At 44.9% G+C, this 25,038-nt stretch overlaps 1 protein-coding gene across 3 annotated transcripts in view; it reads right to left on the reverse strand.

The window, feature by feature from the left end:
• The window catches only part of ECH1 (enoyl-CoA hydratase 1), a 435,952-nt gene extending 412,539 nt beyond the window's left edge, over positions 1 to 23,413 (reverse strand). Inside the window, exons 1-2 of one of the 3 annotated variants that reach the window (XM_069644207.1) lie at positions 23,250 to 23,413; positions 3,123 to 3,300 (exon numbers count right to left, since the gene is read on the reverse strand). In XM_069644207.1, coding sequence (XP_069500308.1) covers positions 3,123 to 3,259 — 137 coding nt within the window. In that variant the 5' untranslated portion in view covers positions 3,260 to 3,300; positions 23,250 to 23,413. Of the gene's footprint in view, positions 1 to 3,122; positions 3,301 to 23,130 lie in introns of all 3 variants that reach the window. The other 2 variants (XM_069644208.1, XM_069644206.1) reach the window with 2 other exon arrangements.
• Positions 23,414 to 25,038: the final 1,625 nt, after the last annotated feature.

Consider the following 25,038-nt stretch of genomic DNA (forward strand, 5'->3'; position numbering starts at 1 on the left):
CCCATCCAAGCAAGCTATCTGTTCCTCTCCCCCTCTTATTCTTCTCTCCCGACCACCTTCCTTAGCCGGCTTGTACTTGCAACCTTGATGTTGTCTTCGACCCATCTCACAACCTCTGGCTCTTCATCTCCAAATCTGCTACTGCAGCTAGACTTAATCTACTCAACATCAGAAAAGTAAGACATATCCTCCCTTTCAACAGTGCTAAGCACCTAATCTCCTCTTTGACACTCTCTCAATCAGACTACTGTACCAATCTCCTACGTGGTCATCCCAACTATACTTTTTCACTTTTTGACTCAACTTTGCTGTCTGTAAACCCTTCAACCTGCCCTGCTTAGCCTACACCTCCCCAGCCCGTCTTCAGCTAGGCTAGTTAGCTACAAGACATAGGGAAAAGTATAAATGAATTCTCATCATCATCATCAAAACTGTACATGGACTTGTCCCTCCCTACTTATCGGCTCATCTCACTCCCTACTCTCCGCCTAGCTCCCTACGATTATCCTCAGCTCACCTCCTTTCCACCTCTCGTGCCACTTGCGCTCCCTCGCATTTCCGATCACTCCCTCTCCTCGCTCCCTTACTATGAAATTATCTTCCTCTCCCTCTGTGCGGTACTCAGACTTTTTATTTTTAACCCAACCTCCTAGCTCTGCTCCTTTCCAAAAATACACTTTCATAGCATTCTACTCCACCACATCTGCAACAACCCCACAGCTCTTATTCCTCACCCCATCATCCTAATATTAGCACTTCCTTCACTATCCCGTTCTTATACCATGCTCGTCCCATTCTCATGTTTCTACCTCCCCTGCATCATCTGGTTTTACATACACATCCTCTCTCTCTTACTGTTAAGGACACTTGTCCTCCAATCTTTAAATCAATGTCAAAAGGTTTGTTAGCATTTTTGTGGCAAAAATGTATTGCTTTCCCTGTAATTTGCATAAGGTATCTCAAGTCTTGGTGGACACTGTATCAGACAACGGGTAAATAACATTAATTCAAGGTTATCCTCCGAGTTTCTGACACCTCACCCACCCTGATGGGTTTGTGAGAAAAAATAATCTTGTTACAACACAGTACCTAACCTTAATCCAAGCTTGGTTTTAGAGATATCTAAGTCGGGTACTTTTCAGGGAGGAGAAAGCTTCCAGGCTGAGGGCGTCTCAGAGACTTTTTTCTGGACCATTCACCTATTCTAAGCTGGCACTGCGTGCAGAATCAGGAATTCATGGCAGCATAAGTGTTTCTGGTTCTTCAGCAATGCTTGACTTTCACCCCCCACCCTCACGACCCCCCCCCCCCCCCCCATTACCTCCATTCCTGGTTGGGCCCTCAGTGCAAGGATTAGTTGCTATACTCAGCTAGGCACATACGCAAGCACGGGCCAATCTCTTATGAGTCTGAAGCTCTAAATTTTCATCCAGACTCTTCATTCAGTGCAGAGAGGTTTTGGGGTATTTCACCAGTTTGAGGAGAGTCAAACATTCAACATTTTGCAAATTAACGTTTGAGAAGGAGCCAACCCTTTATTCTTTGGATGTAAACAAGCCGTCCTGGGCTACATGCAAATGATCCTTTCCTTTTGCAAGCCCACCACTCAGTTAATCTGCAGGGCTGAAAGGCTTCCCTGGTCATCTTAAGCCTTTGGCGCAGACAACAAATTATTCAACGCGCTACATCTCAAAGATTTCAAGTCCGATCCACTTGGGAAACGGCAGCCTCTTGGATAGAGGCCAAAATAGTTCCTCAAGTTCACATTTGCATAGCTAACCCAAGGGTGTATCTGCAAACCTTTATTTCACATTACGGTCTACAATCGTTGAGCAATTTAGAAAGAACTTTGATGTACAATGTAAAGTCTGTTAGCAAATATTAGTGACGTATTGGATAAAACACCACTAATATAGTTATGAAGTCTGCTATTGCATTGGTCAAGCTTTAGTTTTCGTCAAACATGACAAACAAAATAAGGCAAAGGGACTTGGGAGCAATGCCTAGATTATTTACAACTAATCACTGTCTCTCCTACCCCTAGTCACAGTCCTTATGCCTAGGCCTTTGTACTTGGCTTGTAACCACCAGGACGCAGTCTGGGAGGTGTGATTTACACAATACAGTTAAGCGGGGGTTAGGAGCCATCTTCCAGCAAGGAGAGGGGACAGAAAACCTATTGTAGGATATTCTTCCAGCCTTGTGTGAGATGGGATTTACCTAAATTAGTAAGGAGTATCACGAGGAGGACAAATGTTGAAATATATGCTGGTGAGCTCACAGTGCTTCTTGCTCTTTTGAGAACGGGTGATGTATGTGGATGGAACAGGTGATGTATGTGGATGGAACGGGTGAAGTATGTCGATGGAACGGGTGAAGTACGTGGATGGAGTACATAAAACAACTTAGAATACACGGAACGGAGCGCAGTACATGGAACAGATTCGAATGCATGGAACGGATTGGAGGGCATGGAACGGATTGGAGGGCATGGAACGGATTGGAGGGCATGGAACGGATTGGAGTGCGTGGAGCGGACTGGAGCTGAGCGCATGGAGCGGACTGGAGCGCATAGAATTGCGTGACTTACATCGAATGGTTTGGAGTGCATGGAATGTTTGAAAGAGCATGTAACCCATCATATCACATCACCACGCTTACTCTCTTCGTTACACCACCATTCAACTAGAACACAGATACTATGACACCATTCGGTATAACTGTTCTCATACCAACATCTGCCTCATATTACCCCATCACTCTAACTAAACACTGCTGGTTACACACCCTCCAGCCAGGCGTTCTCCTCAGGCCTAACGCAGCCACAATCAATCTGGATAAATCCTGCCAGAACAAGCACATACTCTTGATCTCTCAACCACCACACCTACCGCTAAGAAGCAGCTATTACACTAATGCCACACCAGCTGCACACATATCCGGTGCTCACACGCACCTTTGACTCTCTCTACTGACTTGAACTTCGGTTCCCAAGGGCGTTCAACCTACCAGCGCCTTCAGACCATACCAATGGTACATAAGGTGCTATATAAATGCAAAGTAACATAACATAAACTAACATAAGACATTCACAAACAGTCATGGACACTTGTGCTTGTTACCTCCAAAAGGCCTGGTTCATTGCATTCCTCTTCTCTGGACGGTTTAGCTCCACATGCAGCACTTTGTCCCGTGCCTGTGAAACTTTCAAAGTCTCATATGTGTGCAACACACCAGTGGTCCCTTGGTCTGATGACATCCTGCGGAAACTGAGTGAAAGATTCCTGGAGAAGTGAAGGTCTGTAAAATGAAAAAAATGATGTCTTTACAACGCTTTGCTAAATTGTTTATAAAATTGGGCATGTTGTTGATCCAATATGAAACTAGCACAGGAACATTGAAGTAGACGGCATACACTTTGTGGGGCTGATCAGCACTTGATTGGAGAGTAAGGAAAGAAAAAAAAGGCAAGAGGTGGTGGGTGTCTAACAGGCAAATATTGATGAGGGTGCACAGAAGAAGGGATTACACATTGGACTGCAACGGAAGTGCTGGCAGACATGGATAGGTTATGTTGGCAGATAGAAACGAAGCAATGGAAGGTTGATAGGAGTATCGGGCAGTAGTTAATATTGAAATTTGGCTTCGGGTTAATATGGATGCTTTGTCAGGCTTTAAATGAAAACATTAGGTAGGACAGATTAACAAAATGGGGTAGATTACTTGCTGGTAATCCCCCTTACTCCTAGCTTTACTGTTTGTGAGTTCTTAAAAAGTAGGTGTCCACACATCCCGACAGGGAGCCTTTCCAACAAACCACAAATACCTGCACTTTTACTGGTATAAAGACCCTTCCTTCAAGCCCTTATCCTCCTGTATGTTACCTAGTATCAGCCAGGGTGGTGGGAAAGAGGAACTCAGACATGTAAGAGTAGTGTGAATTAATGATTAATTATCTAGGCATTATCTCCATCTCCTCCCGGTCCCTCATCACAGTCTTTAACAAAGTCTAGGGGCTTTGGACAAAATTACCCACACATTGCTGCACCACCAGGGAATTTAACTAACATCCAGAAAACGCAACACACTGCACTGCAGTTTCCCCCATTCCAAATCTGTCAGAAACCACATTGCCCACACAGAGGCAGAAATGCAGCACAGGTGTATGAGCTGTCATCCACCTAGTCACCAAAGATGCCAAATCTCGTGCAGCCATTCCTTGAATTCCTTGTGGCAGGGGTAACACACCTGAGCAATATGCTAATGCAACAGTGGAACAAATTCACCAAGTCAAAGTCATACAATTAATGCAACAATACCTATCAAGTTGGATCAGACATTAATGAAGGGAGCACACCCATTATGATGAAATATAGACAAAACTTTAGGATGAAAGATTGATGCCATCTCAAAACCATAGACTCTTGCCTCACTGTACAAGGGCATCCCTACACAACAATCCACCCAATTCTCACAGACATCTAGCAGATGTAACTGCCAACATGAAAATCACATCTACTCAAAAGCCTCATTTAATTTAATTTCAAAATCTCTTTTATTGGCATTTTTTTTAAATACATAGCTGCAGCATAAACAGTGCATCAAGTACCACTAAACAGAACAAACAACATTAAACTGGGCAACAGTTTCATAGTGACAAAACAAACAATCTATTGGTGCGAGATAATACCGATTCTTACAAACAGTCCCTGTCCCCAGGATGCATGGGGGTGTGAAAGCTGTCAATACAAGGGGTAACCCACAAAGTCTGGATCATCATTTAGGCAGCTATGGGGCATCTGCATGTCCATGATCTAGAAAAACCACAGATCAAGCTACAAGATCAAACAATGATTATGGGGGATTTTCATCACAGGGGCGGAAAATTGCCAAAGGGAGTGTGTGCCATGCTTAAAAGTTTATTGTGGTCTCACATAGACCTCTTCTTATGGACATATGCCAAGCAGCCATTTCAGCCATACTACACCGCTCCAACTCATGCTTCCACATCACATAACTAGATCCACACTTTCTTTTCCATGGCATTGCAATTTGCTTCTTTCTAAGGGCACATACTAGATCCATTAATTTGACAATGTGTCTAATTTGATCGGGTCTGGGATATATTCCAGCAGGCACTTCATCTGGGACCAAGTATATCTACTAACATTAGCCTTTTAAACCACAAGTTTAATCTTCCCCCAAAACATCTGCACCTTTGGCAATTCGAGAACACATGCATGAAATCTGCTGCAGGACTCCCACACCATGGGCCGTATCTGTGTGTGTTAAACCTAGCAATTCTGCTGGGGGTCAGATAAGTTCCATGTAGTATGTTCAATTGTAACAGCCTAGCACTCCTGGAAACGTGCTTAACAAAAAGTAATGCATTCTCCCATTGTACAGCCTGCAGTGTAATATCCAGGTTCTTGTCCCATACCATCCTAGTCTTACTTCCTCGAGGGCACGCAAAAGACAACATATCCCCATAAACGCACGACACTGGCCTCCAGTCATCCTCCAGATCATACAGTGTGATTAAGGCATGTGGTTTTGGTTCCTTAGGCAAATCAGGTCACTTCATTTTAGCGATTTTGACATTTTTCAGGTAGCTCAAGAATGGACCTTTGGGTATCACCTCTACAACCACCAAATCTTCGAAGTCCTTAAATAGTCCATCTTTGTACATATCCCCCCCACAATGAGAGTCCTGCACTTTTTCATGGTCTAGTGCACGCAAGATCATCCAGGTCTAGGCACACATGGGTCGCCAAGGGCATGTGCGGGAAAAGGCATTCCGGATCTCTTTTGAAGTCTACTCCACATTTGCCTAGTCGCAGCATATACGGTAGCTTTCCCAAACAATTCTCTCCAATCCTTAGAGCCTGTTTAATCGTGGCCGGTCTAACAGCATCTGCAAGCAACTTATTATCTTACGTCACATCGTCCTCCAGCCAACCCACCACAAATGCCAGCTGAGCAGCCAAACAGTATAGCTCCATCCTCATATCACCGGCACACTGTGCGTATTGCAATTTTCCGTCTACCATTTCCCCAGATAAAGCTGCCAATAGTGGAATCTAGCGATAAGAAAAACCCAGCTGGGATGTAGAATTGTACGTTAACAAAGAAGGCCAGGGAGAACGATCATCTATATTAGCATCATACACCCCATCGGGGAGCGCGGCAGCCTTTTCCAGAATTCAATAGACAGATGAATACCTTCTACAGCTCTAACCGTGTAGCGATTGTGCATATCCTCAGCAGCATTTGAGACATGCAACCCCTAAATATCGAAATATGTTCAGTTCCCATTTGAGTCCCAGTTCAGGTACATTTCTACATTCAAGATGGGCATCCCACCCAAGGGGAATATGCACGACTTTCCCCTATTAAACGAGATGCCCGAATCGATCAAGCACCTCAAAAATCAACGGCAAGTTATGTTCCGACTCACAGAGATACAGCAACACATCATCAGCATAGAGAGAAATCAGGTGTTTGGACCCAGCAAAGTCTAGACCAGCTTCCCCAAAATCACTTCTCAAACAGAATGCCAGCAGCTGCAGCACTAAAATATATAACATCAGCAAGATTGGGCATCCCTGTCTGGTGCCCCTCCCACATTGACGTGTGTCTTCCAGTACCTACCCTGGCATTAGGGCTAGAATACGGAAGTTTTTTTTTTGTTCATCTGATAATTGTTCGCGGAGAACTGTCTGCAATAAATCTGCATGTACTGGAAAATTATCAGACAAACAAACATCCCCAATAAACCAAAATGTGGTGGCCCCAACCCCCGTCCCCTACTTACCCGTTTGCTCGCCTCCACGTCCTCTGCACCCCACAGTGTCAGATTCTTCCCTCCAACGCGGGTCTGATACGACGCAACAGGATCCCCTTTTCTCTTTTTCGTTCCCTTGTCTCCAATGTTGAGGAAGCGGGGGACTCCCCTGATCCCCAGGCCAAAAATCCCAATCATGGTGTTCAGGGGACACCCCACAACTCCCGCTCCACATGTTCGGTATGTTTTATAAATCGATTGAATGGTACTGGCCGAATTCGGTGAAATGTACATTCGATCGATTATATTCGATCAAGTTGGCCAATTCCCTAGAATACAGCAGTGTCAACCACCAAACGAAACCCTCACCAAATCCAAATCCCAGTAACGTTGCATAAATCCATTCCCAGTAGGGTCGAACACCGTAATGGCGTCCAGCGACACTACCGCAAAGGGGCAGGTTAGGGAAGTTTGATCTATTTGTTGCAATCTACGCAAGTTCAGGAAGTGTGTCTGTCAGACACAACGCCGGTCTGGTCCTCATGTATCAATGAAACCATTATGCCGTTATGGTGCCTGGCAGACAGTGCCGTGAGGATCTTTACATCCTGGTTGAGCATTGACGAAGTCTGTAAGATTCGCATAGTTTGGTCTTTACCCGGTTTAAGGACAGTGTGAGGCAGGCATGTTATCAAGGGACACAGACTCAAAGATGTTAGTTTCAAAACCTTTATTTACTACGGTTCCTGGCTTGGTGTAATGCCTAACTGGTCCTAACTCTAAAGGGATGGTTCCCTTAACTGATGTTTCCAAAGGACGTCGACGTCTGACAGTCCAATATAAAAGTCTGTCTAAACCTATGCTTACCCTCACTCTTTACAAAAATGTTATAGGTAGTCTTTAAAAAGGAAGAAAACAGCAGTTCAACAAAAATCTTTATTCCGGTCTCCTCCTTTTAAGCCTCTCACCATCAGGAGCTTCCTGCACCCCTTCTTTTTCTCCTTTGCTTCTTACACGTGCACACTTGCACCTTCCCTTTGCTTTGCTTTTATCCACTGTGCACTCTTCCACCTTCCTTGGCTTTCTTATCGTGCCTCTTGCACACTTCTTGTGCTTCCTGCCCACTTGACTCACTGTCCTCTTTTTACAGTGCACCCTCTGCACTCGTTAAAAGTCTGCATTCCCCCTTCAGTCTTTGCACGGTTCAAAATTCTTCTCTTTCACTTTCCTTTTCTTCTGTGCACCTCGAGCAGCTTTCTTCTTTCCATTTCTATTATTCTGTATCTCTCTCACACTTGTCTGTCCTTCGCACACTTTAACTCACTTTCCGCTTCATGCCACTTTCACACAGTCTTTCTCCCGCTCCAGTCAAATGCACACTGCCGTGTTTCTCTCTCACACTCACCAGGCAGCGTTGCGTTGTCAAGCGGTCCCTCTGGATACACAGGGTTGAGGTCAGGTTCTCACCACCTGACCCTCAGGCACCCTTGGGACAGGCACATGTCCCAAGGGAACGAGCATTCTGCCGAACGCCACCAGCAGGACACAGGCTGCCTTTCTACGGCTCCTTGGAGGCACGGCTCCCTAGCCACGCTGCAGCACCTTCCAAACACTGGGCCAGCGTCTCGGCATGCTGTTGTCCTCCTGGCTTCCACTCCTGCTGCTCTCTGCTGCTTAGCTTCTCGGCTCTAGACAACATCCCCAGCTCGCTCTCCTCCTTGCGAAAAACTACACTTTTAATAGTTGAAAAAACAGTCAAGTGGAGTCAGGTGTGAATGGTCATTATTGAATGCCTGACCCTGCCTGCCTTAGTGGGAAAACGAGTTCTTTCTATAGTAGGTTTCCCTTACTTTACTCATGTTTATATGGGTAATCTTTACTGCTCTTAGTTGCCTCCTCTTCGTTTCAGTATTTGTTGGAAATGGGGAGGGGCAGATGGGATGAGATTGAAAATACCACAAAAAGGCTGAGGGATAGTCGCTTGGGGTATGATTGGGAATGGGGGGGGAATACCATGTCTCGCCTTTGGGTATCCTTCTCGCAATCCCTCGTGACCTTCCACTCAGGTGATACTCATTCGCTTGTCCACCGCTAGGGTCAGGATCCAAAAGCCATGGCCCTTTCCTGGCAACCAGAATGGAAGATCCTGGGGGAATAGGTGGGAGCATACCATCAGGTTTCTCACAAAAGGGATAATAATTGTTTAATAATATAATATAATTGTTCTTTTATAACAGGCTTAATATCTGGGACCAGTGTCTAAGCGCGAGCCCGGGAATTAAACCTGTGTTGCTATGCGTTGTCTTGCTTCCAAGACAAACGCGTTGCCACTGAGCTATCCTCCCGGTCGAAACAGTATAATAACTGTTTCCCTCGTACTTTCAGGAAGACAACCCAGTCCATACGCCTCCTCATATACCGGAAGCAAGACTGGGGCCAGAACCTTGCCGTATTCTTTATAGAACCCTGAGGGAATGCCATCCCCGCCAAGCGTCCTCCCAGTCTTCAGAGTCTGAATTACTCCCTGAATTTCCTCCACTGCCAGTGGCTCGTCAAGGGCGCGCGCCTGATCGGGGATAAGCCTTTGCAGTGATATCAGTGACAGCAAATTCTCCACCGTTGTAATATCAACATTCCCAGAGTAACCATAAAGGGCCTGATAGTACACACATAAGTCATCATTTATCATTGCCTGGGAGCGCCAGATGGCACCACATTCATCTGTGATCTCAATAATGGTGTGACGTAAAGATTCATTCCTACATAACCAAGCAAGCAATCTCCCTGATTTATCTCCCTCCCCATGAAGGCGAGCAGTATAGGTGTCATAGTCAAAACTTACTGAGTCTCTCCCACGACGCAGTGCATTGTGTCCGTAAGTCTATAAGGGCCCTCTCGTCCTCATGTTCCATCATCCCACCCCCGCTAGAGTATTAATGCTATTTTCCAATTCCTCTAGTTATAGCCCTAAGGATTCCTTAAATATGCCAGATTCAGCAATTGACTCTCCTCAGACCCCCACTTAAGGGTCTCCCAAATCGTACACGTGGTATCAACACTACCAATGTTCCGTTCCAGAATATTAAACTATTGCGGAGGTGGGGGATGCTTTGTTCCGAATGTTGCATAGTCGACGTTATGCTTCGTTTGATTTCATTGCATAAAAGTGTAAATGAAGAGTTAAAAAAAAAAAAAACAGTTATATCGTCCAAATGATTCTAAAGATCCCATCCAACAATGCACCAGTAGGCATCCACCACTTTAGAACTGGTGATGAGATCCCCGTCAAGACCCAGTTTACTACAAACTGTGAGTGGTCCGATACTGACCTGCCATAATACATCGCTTATGTAAACTCAGGCAATAATTCTTCACCAACAGTTAGTCTATCCTGGTATATACCCTATGCGGGACAGCATAGAAAAAGTAGCATCTACCGTCTATATTTAAGGAACTCCACACATCCACTAGTGACAGGTCTGTCAGCAGGTCCCTGAGGGTAAGCGCAGCAAAAGGAAGGCATCGCTGGTATGCAGCTGGATTTATCCATCATAGGGCTTAGAGCACAATTAAAGTCGCCACCTCAGATCAGGGTTGCATCTCTCATACGGGCTAGTTTACCACCACTCAGTGCCCTAAAATATACAGTGGTGCATGGTTGAGGGAGTAGGAGTTAACTATGTAATGTTCAATGTGGTTATGGACCACTAGTGGTCTGCCTTCTGTATCCTTGTCAACATCAATCAACTAAAAAGGGATTGCACTGTCAATCAAAATTAAGACGCCTCTAGCAAACCTTGAGTAGGTAGAACCATAGCCCACCCCACCCCATCTTGCCACCACTTTTGCTCCTCAGGTAAAAAAATGTGTCTCCAGTAACAATGCTATCGATATTTTTTTCCTACACAAAAGTAGGACCCAAGGGGGACCTAATTCGTTGGTCCCCCTGTCATCCACATATCGCACCCAACATCCATACAGCGCCAACATTTCTGCTTACATAGGATCAGGACATACAAACAGCGTTCAGCATACATGTTACGAACCATAGAAGACCTCATGCCCACAGCGTCAAAGTAATATACGTCAGTAAACCACCTCATCACTAAATGTACAGACAAACACAAGCCAAGGCCACTAACCTCGGACAGCCTGGCAACATATGAGCTCAACAGCAAATTGCTGTTCAAGCAGACCTGCCTACACATGGTGAAACTCCACCATTAGGACAACAGGCACATACACTTATAATGTGTGGTTCGCTCCTGATCAGTCAGATTCGTGGAGTCGCTAGACAATTGCTCGCCATGAGCAAATGCCCGGAGTTTGATTTGCCCCGGCGGCTGCCTTTTAACACTCTCACTTAGGAACTGGCTGAAGGATGAGGGGAGGCACTTTGTGATGAGCAGCAGTTTGTTTAAGATGAGCGTTAGATACAAGGAACACGAGACTGTTCTAAATATTTGTGATTTTATAACTTGCATTTTCTTCCCATATTGCTGCTAAAATCTCTCTTTTTATTTTGTCTTTCTGTCAAATGAATGCTAAGTTTTACGCTGAAAGTGTTCTCTCCAGTCGCGAGTTCATGGCCGTAGCGCAAATCGAACCTGTGAGGGGAGAGTGTTGGGTGAGTTATTGGTAAGTGGGCTGGCCCCAAATTGTGCTTGCACCCCTTCCACAACATATATCACTTTAGGTTTGGCAGGATAAAGGAGCATATATTTAAACCCCAATGCATGGAGCCTTTCCTTCTTTCAGGACGAACATGGTCCGCTTTTTCTAAAGTCAGTGGAGTGTAATTGGGAAAAATAGCAAGTTTCACGTTGCCACGTCGTATTAGCCCTACCTCCCTTCAATGCTGTAGGATCACTTCCCCATCACAAAAGTTAAGTACTCGGGTAATGACAGGTCGGGGGTTGGCGCCAAGCGTCAGGCTATGCTGCAGCGATCAGTGTGCTCGCTCGATGGTAAAATGCTGAGACAATTTACCAGGGCCAATTTCTTGGAGGATGTTCTTGATGTACATAATAGGATTCGATGTACATAGTAGGATCCTATCATTCCTCCCCCTGCGGCAGTACCAGCACGTGTATATTATTGCATCGGGATCATCCCTCAGCATCTTCAGCGCGCAGCTCCAGAACAGCATTTTGTTTCACCAAGTCTTGCACGGTTACATCTAGGCTGTCTGTGGCAGATGTGTATTCAGCTAAAACTGCTTCATTTTTTTCCATCACTCGTTCCGATAAGGAGCGGACATCTTGCTGCAACAAGCAGAGATCAAGCTTCACTTGGTCTACCTTAGTTTCGATCGAACTGCACAGAGCCACAATCACCGCCCAAACTTTGTCTTCATACTCTTGTCCCATAGGTTCTGAATGTTTCGGGTCAGGCGGTCCCTGCAACGTCACAGTATGTTTCTGCGCTGCTTTCGGGATGAAGGAGTCCATGATGGTGCCTTTCAGGCCTTTTGTTTTTTGCCAGAAGGCATTTCCATGCAACTGTAATAAGCAAAGATGCAGCACCGAGGTCGCCAATTTCGAGTAGGGCAACTCTCTGGTGATCAAGTAAGGTGCAGGTCAGAGGTTGCTATTTAAAGTAGGAAAGCCCTTTCTCCGCTAGTGCAGCAAGTGTGGGACAGGACAAGGTATACCGCTGAAGTGTAGTCACAAGCATCCAGAGATGGTCTTGTGCAGTTCAGAACAGTGTCCCAGTCTCCTAGCACACAGTGAGGAGACAACTCCAAGTCGGAATTAAAATAGCACATATATTTGCATAGGGGTAGTAGGCCGTCCTCTGGGTCTGCAATCAAATTTTGTCAGGGCAGTACAGGAACCCAGCAGGACTCACACTGCATCCACTGGCGCTCAGAGAATCAGCCGGCCATCTTTTTACCCACTCTCTAAAGTGCTACATGAGGGCACACCATATTGCAGCGCTGCATGCGTGTTGTAAAAGAAATCACCTCAATATCCTCAGTCCACCCCAGAGCGTAATCACCAGTCTATCAGACATGAGAGCTCTCTTCCAAGTCTGAAGCAAAATCCTCTACACTTTGGCAATCCCCACCAGCTCCTTAGCTGGTGGGGCTGCCCCCACTTCAACCAAGGAGCCACAACACCTGAAGGCATCACAGCAGGCCATTGCTCACCGCAGAGCGCATCTCAATGATCCGGTGCAGGCTCTGTCGGCCATCTCGTCTGTCCCTGCACCAGCCGTGGGGTTGACTCATTGGCCGGTGAGGGCCATGCAGGCACCAAATTATCTCAAAACAGTCAGCACACTGCACGGCAAACTTCCCAAAGCAGTGGTGGGCAATGCAGGATTGCGGGCACCGAAGAAATAGGATAGATAAAAGTATCAGGGCAGGCGCTCACACCAAGTACGTCCTCAAGGCATGGACCCTAGCGATGCCCGAGTCAAAAGCCTCATATCACTGAATAAGGGCACAAGGGAGCGAAGTTGTAGAACATTTAGGACCACAGGTAAATTCCAACCTAAAATCAACATATACTCTGGGGTCTAGAAATCCGATCAACAGAAACCCATATTTTCACCAACTAAACCCCCCGTATAGCTCTTCAAAGCCCCAATAGTTGACCACTATAAACGCAGCGTAGCCACAGCCAAACTGACAGCAAACCATCCTGAAAAAAATTGCAAAATCGGCCCAAATACAACTAACCGTAATATACCACCCTCGAATGTCTACTTTTGGTGTTGATACAGCTTTAATGTGGACAGCTTTCTAGACTGCTGTACTGCCAATGCTAATTGTATCTCTAGACCTGTATGCTCAACCTACAACCCTACTACTTAATTACTTGCTGGACTTGAACTTGCCATTGGTGTAGCGACTATATCTCCTTGCACATAGAATGGGCTTCTCTTGCATCGTCCTCATATTGTTTCATCCTACCTATTTGGCAAGACACAAGGCTGTCCATATAAGCTCCCTCAGGTCTAAAAGCCGTTCTGTCATCTGTCGAGTTCCTAAGGGCTCCATTCTCTCCCCGACCCATTTTGTCCTCTACATGGAACCGATGGACTCAATTCTAGATGAAAGTAGGCTCAAATCCTACACCAGCACATATGATTCCTGATGTGGGTTGTCTGGCTGTTTAAAATTAATTATTGCAACAGTAGTGTTTGCCGACTTATGGATTTATTGTGAGTTTTCAGGTAAACTTGGTACAAACATCAAATCTAAGGAAGCTGTATTCAGAAATATATTTAAAGTCATCCAGTTGTGGGTTTATCTTCCTCTATTGAAACAGAGTTGTCCATATATAGAAAGATGGGAGACCTCTCAGGTCTTAAATTTCCTTAGTGAGGTTATATTGATTGTCCTCATGAGTAGATGTCTTGTATCCTCTTTGGTCTTGTGTACTCTTAGGTCTTCGTTAGAATAGTTGTTTTATGCCCTCTACACGTGTTTCACCACTCTAGTTAGGTTGCTCATTAGGAGGGATTGAGTAGTCTCTTGCGGTTAAGCTTATTTGCTGGTATACTAGTAGATTGAGGTAATGATAATTGCAAGTTATAGGATCTGTGGAAAGAATTAGAATTGAAGCATATGCAAGACCCTGCATTGTGAGTTTAACATAGGTGTCGAATTATTGGGGAGAAAAGAAATGGTGACAGACGCACCCACAGGAGTTCTTGGATAGATTAGGTATAATTAAAGGTGGGATTACCCAGGTAAAGTGATCAATCCTGAAAATAAGGGAGGAAACAAAATTTGCTGGTTTAAATGTTGAGCTGGTGTAAAAGGTCTGTAAATTCCAGGCCTGGTAAACAGTGAAAGTTACTATAATCAAACCAGAAATGGGATCTATTAAAAGGTAGCTTCATGCTAGGGTGTGAATTGTTTCAGCTTGCAAGTGTATTAGAACAAACACCGATCCTGGTGGATGCAGCGCTGGGGTCTGAGCCGGCAAATAAACCTGTCGCATGCTCATGTCATCACGCACGTTAAGCATGCGTGATAACATCACTGATTGTGAGCGATGTCATCACTAGACGTTCGCGGGTTGCAGCCGTAATGGAAAATAGGTTTGCTCAGTGGTGGGTGGCAAAACTAAGGAGAAAAAAGGGTATGAAAAAAAAAGTTTAACTCAGTATCTAAAGTAGATGGGGATGAGAATATCAATAAAAATAAAAGTTGTGTATTTAAAAGAAAAAGTTGCTAATAAGTCAAAGGTCGAGTTAATGACCCTAACATTGTGCTACACCAGTAAGCAGCTGTACCTAAATATCAAAGAGCCCAAGAGTTACTGCTCCCCTTTGCACATGCTTTGAAACCATTCAACCGTGGATGACAAGTGCCTAGACTAACAAGAGCAAATGTGTACTCCTGGGCCACACCTCAGAGCAAGAATCAACTCAAATGAGGCTGGATCAAATCTGCTTGGATTCGTTTAACCCTCAACTCGACTACTCAGTAAATCCGTTTTTGGCCTCATTGTCGATAACAATCAATCTATCCTCCAATAACATCACCAAAATGCTCAAATAGCTTGCAATCAGCTCATTCTATGCTGCAAATGAAGACCTCTCTCTGGCCCTAGAACTTCTGAGCGGTGGTGCGGCCCTTGTGATCTATCATATCAACAGGGGTAATACTCTCCTCACAAGGCTCCCGGCTGCTCACCTGGCACCCTAAACGCGGCCCACCATGCTTTGGTTTGCCCCACCACCAGCTCTAGGACATTTGGCCACATCAGACCTACCTTGTGCAAATTACACTGACTCCCCATCCATTCTAGAATATGGTATAAAACCGGGTGCCGCCCGCCACCCTACAGTGCAACAACCAAGAGTAAGCCAGCCTACCTGACTGACAAACTAAACAATTCAGATGACACTGCAAACCGCAGTAAGAGCATCACTAGACTGGCTCTCAAGGAGAAAAGTAAAACCGTCCTCGCATGCCATGCTCCGTTCTTCAGGACTCCATTCCAGTGGCAATCCAGACTACTTCAAATCTTGTTCAGTTTAGGAATAAACGGAAAACCTGGCTATTCCAACACACTGGTGTAACCTAGATTCCAGCTAGCTTGGGCACATGCCCATCCGTTAATTTTACTATGATCATTCCTGAAGACTTTCTAAATTCTTGATACCAATGTTTAGCTCCATAACCTGAAGAGTGCTCGGTTGCTCCAGAGTAAGGTTTGTGACAAAAAGAAAATGAATAATAATAATGCACTAACCTGGGAAACTCCTCCCTGTTCAACATGAAATCTCCAGAATCACTTTATCCCACTCTAATCCCATCTTCTGGATCACTTGTGCAATGAACGGTAAGAGGAAATGCATAATGTAACCCCATTGGCCACTTGTGATTCAAAGAGTCCCACCCCTAAGTCAGAAAATGTGGAACTCATACAAAAAACTGATCAGGTGAAAATTATCTGGACCTGCACATATATCCAGCCATGAAGTCTTCATCTTTTGGAAGACCCACAGAGAGAGAACGCTCCTAATGCACCCAAAACATCCTGCTCGGCTGGCCTGGTCTGACGTTGCCCATAAGCCTCTTTTTCATCTGCCCAGGACAGCAATGTTTTGACAGGTTCTTTGATCCAATTCCCCTCTAACAGTTCACATAGGATAAAGAAACTGTGTTGTCAGTACATCTCAGTACTCACATATTTTTAAATGAGTTTTAGATCCTGACTATTCCTGCCAACACCTTCCAAAAGCAGGAATGAATTACCCCTTACTTTGGTCATTTTCCCTGGATCTCCTGGGTGCCCAAAGTAGCAACCCATAGCTGGCCACTTGCATCCATTGTGATCATTTGCGGTAGAAGTAGTAAAGGAATTCACTTTTCAAATGATGCAAGTGATAACCCACAATGAAGAAGGCCGCCACCACCACAGCTACAGCAGCAAATGAGCAGGCGAAGGGGGCACGGCAAGGTGGCTCCGGGGAAAACAAAGGGGCAGCCAGTGCGCAGTAAATGGTCGCATGATGGAGAGTATCTGCAGGAGTTGATCCAATACGTCCCATGAACAGCAGAAGCTAATAAGCAGCAGCCACTCAAAGTTCCACGCCAGTACAGAAGAGCGGGGCTCCCACCCTTATTCACTAGGGCCAGAAGGAGTCTCTTGGACAAACAGGGCCCATGGGCTTGGAGGAATAGACCAATGAAGGGCAAACAAATCAGCAGTGAAGACTAAAAGGAAGTCAAGAAAAGGCCCAACAAGGGATTCCTCACCATCAGCAGGAGAAGCAGGGATGTGGGGACAAAGGACACAGTCAGTATGGCCACACATCGGTCTTCAGCAGCAGCCCATCTCCACAAGTGTGCCAAGACATTTCCAATGAGTCAGAGGGCTCCAGTGTCTTCACCAGATATACACATTCACAAAGGAGCTGGCTAGGTGGGTGTGCAGCACTCAGGTTTAATGGGCCAGCCAATCAAGATGGGCCAGCTAAACATCCAAAAACGTGGGCACATTTGTGGATTGGGAAGACTGGAAGAGCCCAACCCAGCATAAAGTGGAAGAAACTCAACAAGAGAATGGCTTTGTGGGCACAGGAGGAGCCTATGTCAGCAAATTGAAATTCGAAAGATATTTAGGGTACAAGAGTCGGAATTGGGATCTCCAAAAATGGAATTCTGTCCTGAAAGCAAAATGTGCGCCCATCTTCAGTGCACCCGCCCCCACTACACCTTCCTTCTGATTACTTGGGGACCAGAAAGATAAATACAAAACCTTGCTTCCTTCCTTCCAGTGAAGTGGGCCCACAGTTCTTGTCCAGCAACAATTGTATCCCTGTTGTAGGCATCTTCTTTTCACCCTATTCTAGGACTATGTGATTGATCGTTTACCAATGTATGGAGATAAGAGAGGCAATTGTTGAACATCAGCTTCTTATGACCTTTTCCTTCCATTCGTTAAGAGGAAAAGCTTTTCCGTGTGTCAGAAAAAAATCTTATATGTAGCCCTGTCATCAAGCTGGATAGGTCTGGGCCTTGGATTATTTGAGATAGCAATGGGAACTGCTTCCGCCCTGCTTGAAAATTACGCTGGACACTAGGGGGCTTTCCCCTGTGGAAATGTGGCTCCCTATAATTGCTTTTCTGGTCAGTGATATTAAAGGCTGTCTGCTTGTGTGGAGCTGAATATGCCCTCCAACTTCTCAATATCCCAGTCTTTTTACAGTCCTTAAAGTCTTTGTGGTCCTTTGCTTCCTATTTGTTTCTAAATAGCTTGGATATTTTTAAGTTGCATTTTTCTGAGAGGCCTCAGTGTTCCAGTCCCTCACACCTATCTGCCTTCTGTCAGCAATGGTGGTTCCTGTCGATTGAGAGACCACTCTTACAGAATCAAAAGACTAGTTAGAAAGAAATTCGACCAGCAAAGCTTCATGCTGTGACATTTCAAGAAGATGTTTCTTCATTTCATGTCAATATGTCATCAGCATCTGTAATGTGTGTATCTGGAGTAGGTAGCCTTAAAAACACAGGTGAGAGCCTGTAAAAGCTTTAAAGGTGCTTAGGGTGTGTATGTTTGTCTTGAATTCCCACGGGAAATCATTGTATGCTCCACCCGCTCCCGCAGTTACAACTCCACACTGGACCTTTTCATGCTACTTCCGTTCCCTGATGGTAATTTCCTTCACTAACTTCAATAGAAACTTCATTTTGGCAGGTCAATTAAACTGTATCAGATTTTGTTTCAGCTTCTGCTCTCCGACCTTCACAGGAAGAAAACCAATGTTATTGTTAAGATTAATACCTTTGTCGGATTGTCCTATGACAGGCATTTGTCCCTTCCGTTGTTCGACATATACATCCATCTTCCCTAGCAATTTACCAACTATGTCTGGTTGCTAGCTGAGGGGGATATAGAATAACATGTAGATGCCTTCTGCATGGACTGTTTCTTGTATCGACACCTTCTTCATGGCACCCAGTAATATGTCTCAGATGCTGATATCATACACACACCACTTCCTCATTGCAACAGTTATTATATCGCCGATTCTTAGGTCATACCTACACACCTTCCCGGCATACATACAAAAACATATCTGCTTCCTTGCACTCGTGTGCCTTGTTACAGGCCAATCTTGAGAACCACCATTAGAAGATCTGCTTGTCATATGGTTTGCTTTGGCAGAACTCTTCCTATGCCTATGGTTGCCCATTGTCATAATGAAGATGTGGCTTCAACTCAATACACAACAATTCCAACCAAGAATCCCTATGTCATACATTCTAACGATGATGTAAACTATGTACAAATGAAACAGAAAGACAACTATGTACAATGAAAGCATTATGTAAGCAATAAGTAACATCGCAACAATTTAAGCAATATGTAGCATCACAACACCCATCATTCATTTTGTCCCACACCAACAATGCTTCCCAAAAAATGTTATTGGAAGATCTGGAGCTGTGCACATTTACATGCTTCCAGAGTCCCATTTCGGGCAGAAACAAAGCAGTGTTTGCATGAGAAGGATGGGCACCATTTGTGCTTTTCCAAATACTTAAGTTGGCCTGGCCATCTCCCAAGCTATGATGATCACCTCACTGCTGCACAACTCTGTTTCCATACGCTGCCCCGCTAGTCCTTAAGCTCTTCCTGGCTTTGGGCCTTTCTGCGCCTTTCCTGGCCCAAGAGAATGTGCAAAAACAGAGGCTCCGGTAACCTTCCGACTCAACAGCAGGGAGAGAAACCCTGAACCTTACTGCGATTTGGACTAGATCATTTATACAGTTCCCAGTCTCTCTGGAGACAAAGAAAACAACAGGAAAATTAGGATTTGATGGAGGGCTTGAAAACCCCAAAAGGTATGGTATTTTTCAGTTTATTGGAAATGATTCCTGTCTGGAGTTGGGGACACCCCATTTTTAAAGACTGAGATGAGGAATACGGACGTGTAAATCGCATGGAGTCTGTGGGGTGATTTCACAGGTCACCAAGGGAGGGTTTGAAAGATATTGACGCGGTAGTGTTGACAGTGGTGTCTGAAAAGAATTTTGTAAAAGAAGCTTCCAACAGGTTTGGGAAGCACCATGCGGCCGAGGTGAGTCAGAGCCTATCCAAATAACTTTTTGCCCTTAATTTGGAAAAATGCATACACAGCTCGGTGCTTCAGTCCCCCCACTCTCCATGCTTTCTTCCCTTTCCAAGCCCCAATCCCGCCTCCCACGAGCCCTGATTGGCCGAAGCACCCCACCACTAAAACAACCCGGTGTGCATCGTCCTCACCAGCACCATTGGGAAGCACCATGCGGCCGGGGTGAGTCAAACATCCGGCCTGAGCCCCAGAGCCTATCCAAATAACTTTTTCCCTTAATTTGGAAAAATGCACATGCAGCGCGCTCAGCGCTTCAGTCTCCCACTCTCCATGCTTCTTTCCCCTTACAAACCCCAATCCCCCCTCCCACACGCCCTGATTGGCCCCTCCTCTCCATATCATGAACCCTCCCAGGGCAGCCCCTGTGGCTCCAAACAGTGTCTACAGGTTTCAGCAGGGGGGAAGCCAGTGGCCAGCCACCAACCAGCAGCAACCACCAATGTAAGTGTGGCATGGGTGGGGAGTAGAGCAATTACTGAAGGGATGGAATAGATGAAGAGATAGAACGGTTGAAGTGAATGGAATGGATAGAGTGGATGGAACGGATGAAGTGGATAGAATGGATGAAGTGAATTGAACGGATGGAGTAGAAGGAAAATGGGAGTAGATGGAACGGATAGAATGGACAAAATGGATTAAGTGAATTGAACGGATGGAATAGATGAAAAGAAAGGAACGGACAGAGTGGATGGAACGGATGGAGTGGACGGAGTAGATGGAACATATAGAGTGGATGGAACGAATAGAGTGGATGAACAGATGAAAAGAATGAAACGGACGAAGAAGATAGAACGGACAGAGTGGATAGAACGGTGGATGGAATGGACAGTGTGGATGAAATCAGACGAAGTGCATGGAATCAAACAAATGAAACAGATTGGAGTGGATGAAAAGGATACAGTGGATAGAGGATAGTGTGGATGGAAAAAGAAGGGAAAGGATGGAATGGATATATCTCTGTACTGCTATTTATGCTATGTTACTATATCCCCATGTTATCTGTATCACGTTTACCCTATCCATCCTGTCGCTTTATATATGTATGCCGCTATGTACGCCCTCCATCCTGCTCTCGTGCTTGGTCGCAAGCGCTTTACTGATATCCACCATATCACAATTCTACGCTTACTCTCTCCTATACACAATCATTCAACTAGAACACAGCTATACTATGACATTCGGCCTAGCTGTTCTCATACTAACATGACCTCACGAACACATCATCCTAATGAAACACAGCTAGCTGAGCACATACCGTCTAGCTTCGGCGTCTCCTCAGGCATAACAAAGCCAGAACTCAGTCTGGTTGTCCACCCTCCAGACTGAACACATCCAACTGATTTCCTCAAGCACCACACCTACTGCTAAGAAGCAGCTATCATACAACAACCACACCAGCTGCACACATATCCGGTGCGCCCACACACCATACGACACTCTCTCCCTATACTGACTTGAACTGCGGTTCCCGAGGGCGTTCAACCTACCAGCGCTTTGAGGTCATACCAATGATACATAAGGCGCTATATAAATGGCAAGTAACATAACTTAACAGAAAGCCCTGCCACTCTACCTTACCTCAGAACATAGCTTGCCAGGCAAATGTCACCTGCATCACTCTCTTAGGGAATACTCAACGCTAGCATTCGCCCATTATAAATTTACTCTCAAGTATATCAAACCATCTGTGTCTGCTATAAAACTGAACTGTATTCTGAAACTGCTGCACTATGAAACCTAGGCCTTTCTCCCACTATACAGGACTCTCAAATCTAGGTGTAGCCTCCATCTTTATATGATTATTATACCATTAACCTGCATCACACCCAGTTAGAATTGTGAATGTTATCAAGTGCCACACTTGGATAGAATTGTGAACATTAGCCTGCGTCGCACCCAGAGAGAATTGTGAATGCTAGCAAGTGCCACACTTAGATGGAACTGAGACTGTTAGCGAGCGCCACATTTGTTAGAATTGTGAACGTGAGCCTGCGTCGCATCCACTCTGCAGGACTCTCAAAATCTAGGTGTAGCCTCTATCTTTGTCAAATGGATGGTGAAACGTAGTGTATTGTGAGACCCTGGCCTCTCCCCACCATACAGGATTCTCAAATCTAGGCAATTAGCCTAACTGCAAAGGTCAGCTACGAGACATATAACCCACAAACCAAAAAGCTCAACATTTCTGCATACTTAACTCATACAAAAACCCACACAACCACCTCTTGCACAGCAAGCCGCACACACATCACCAGAGCACACGAGGACTGACATTGATCCGATACTCGCACCAAAGCTCGGCACACGGTGTAAACCCAAGTGAAGCTGCCAACAGGACACCACTTCTCTCACTATCCTACTCCCTCTTTACCTTACTAACCCAACCCACCTTCTCGTTTACAGATCAGCCTGAGCACCTGGAGTCCAATTCTGTTGTTGACGGCGCGTGGTATAAATACCTTTTAACATTGTCGGTGATATTAAGCACTGGCACAAGTATTTTTAGAAGATGATAGGAAGTGATAGAGGCTGTTTTGAGGTGGGAGCAGAATGTGTATTTTGGAGGTCAGATGGCAGCACAAGGCAGGGGGATTTATTGGGTGGCTTGCAACAAATCTCTCGTTTCCACATGTGAAGTGTGATCAGGTCATCCAGTTATAATTGTATTCCAGAACTTGTAGTTTTGCTTTTCCCCCCATTTTAAATTCAGGTCTCTCTACTAACTCCTAGGATAAGGAAAGCAGAGCTCCACGTGAAAGGAATTTGGGAGGACTGAAAATGGGTTGAGAAGAGAGCTAGAGACAATGTATTAGTTTAATAAAGTTTAAAGTGTTCTGCAAAACCATTTTGTTAAATTAGGCACCCCAGTTCGACCCGCAAGTTTCATAGACTGTGTTAATCTAATACAGCCTCGGGTTACGTTTATTCCTTGTTTACAACTCTTGTGATATCTTTTTCCCGTTCCTCACTGCTATCCCATTTGTTAAAACGTGTTAAGGTCCTTGATCTCAAGAAAGGGCATGTGTTAAAACGTGGTACGCCTGGTCTCGGCGAGTCTTCTGCCTGGCAGCGAGAGTACTTAGAGCATACGTGCAGGAGTTCAATGGCAGGTGTGACAGTTCGAGGCAGGAAACGTGTTTTGGGGGGGGGGGGGGAGAGATCGAGGGGTCTGTTATTCGCAAGTGCGGTTAAAAGGAGACCTATAACTTGCTTCCATTCTCATTAGGTGCCTTCCTTACACTCACTTTTCCGGAACAGCTGCAACAAAGCCATGGACTCGCTTCCTAGTGTAAAAGCAGGCGCTAATGTCGCTTGGATGGACTTTGCCCTCGTTACACACCAGATAATGTTTACGTACCCAACACTTTCCCTATGAGAAACGGACCCAATCAGCGCGCCTCCTCCTCCTTCTTGCGTGAATTGCACGTTACGTTCGAGCGATGTCCGTCCTTCACTAACCTCTCCAGAGCCCACGCCCTTTAGCACCTCGTGATGTTCCACAAGAAATCGTCACACGAGCGGGAAGTCAGGAAACAAAATAGGATTATATCTAGGCGTGTACACGATAATTCCTTCGACCTTGTAAAAAAAAATACAGTGCTTAATTTGTTGGGGTCTGCCAGAGCCCTGGCACTTATTTTCTCAAACTCAGTCAGATTATGAGGTGATGTTTGGCAACTTTATAGCTGTTACAAAGCAAGCAACAACATTGTGCACTGGCCAGTCTCTTCATCCTGCAAGCTCATTATTAATTCAGATTTTCAACACATTCCTTACTGAAAGTCATAATTCTATTAAAGACACAGAGGCGAAGGATTATGCTTTCCATCTTTACTGTCAGCAGCAAAGAAGAAACAAATATGCAATAACCATACAAAACCAATAAACACTACAATAACCATGAAGTTTTTGGATTTTGTAGTCCATCCCCATTGGTCTTCAAACTGACCATGTGTAGTAACCAATCAAAAAACAGTCCTCAAATAAAAGCTCTTGTCCTCTTTCTATTCTTCCTCTTTCTTTGATCCTGTGAGGATGTGTCAGTACTTCTTCGAAAACTCCATCTACATCCTGACTCAGATCCAGGCTTGCTTGTTATCTGTGCCCCTCCTACAGAAAACAAATTTAAAAAGGTGACTATAGACCGAAACAAGGGTGGGACAATCGTATACATAAGCACCAAAAACCATATCTTCAATAAAACTAGTACAAATATTTCCTCATAAGCAGTAAGCATAACAGATAAAACATGATAATATCAACTAAACATTCATACGATTGATAGGGTGGGATAATCCTTTGCCTCCGTGTCTTTAATAGAATTATGACTTTCAGTAACAAATGTGTTGAAAATCTGAATTCTATGTCAAGTCCAGAGGGTCGGATTATGCTTGTTCAAAGCTTACCTACCACCAACGATGTCGCACTTTCCATGGGTTTAAAATAGAAATGTTTTAAACGTCGATTCATTCGACCAATCTGCAGCTCTCATAATATCCTCTACTCTGGCTCCTATATTATACGCTTTAGTAGCCATCGCTCCTCTAGCGGAATGGGTGCCATACCTCACAACATCTATGCCCGCTTGAACCATCACCCATCTAAGCCATCTAGCAATGGTGGCCGGTGTAACTGCTTTATAAGGTCTACAAATCGCTATCAACAATTGTGACACTCCCGGGGGTCTAACCTCCCTCGTCATCTCTTCATAAGCCTCTAGGCATCTGACTGGACACAACTTTGGTTGAGTCGAGAAAGACTTGTAGGAAATAGAACTCAAACCTGTTTTGGTCCTTTTTACTATATGGAAAGTCACCCCATTCGGAGATATACTCTTCCTATTAACCTCCAACGCTCTAATATCAGATGATCTCTTGAATGCTAAGAGACATAAAAGCATAGATAACTTGCCTGAAATCGCTTTCCGTGACAATTCCTGATTATCCGGCCTAGATAAAAACAATTTCAAAACTTTATCTACATCCCACAATTGATTATATTTAACACTGGGTGGTCTTTACATCCTTACTCCCCTTAACAATCTACAGATTAAAGGATGTTCGCCAATCGCTATACCCTCTACTCTAGGGTGCCCGCAGATATCGCAGACCTGGCTGTATTGATAGTCCTGTAAGCCTTGCCCTGTG

This window comes from Ambystoma mexicanum, chromosome 2p (genome assembly GCF_040938575.1).
Source record: "Ambystoma mexicanum isolate Mex_15411 chromosome 2p, UKY_AmexF1_1, whole genome shotgun sequence".
Classification (NCBI taxonomy): Eukaryota; Metazoa; Chordata; class Amphibia; order Caudata; family Ambystomatidae; genus Ambystoma; species Ambystoma mexicanum.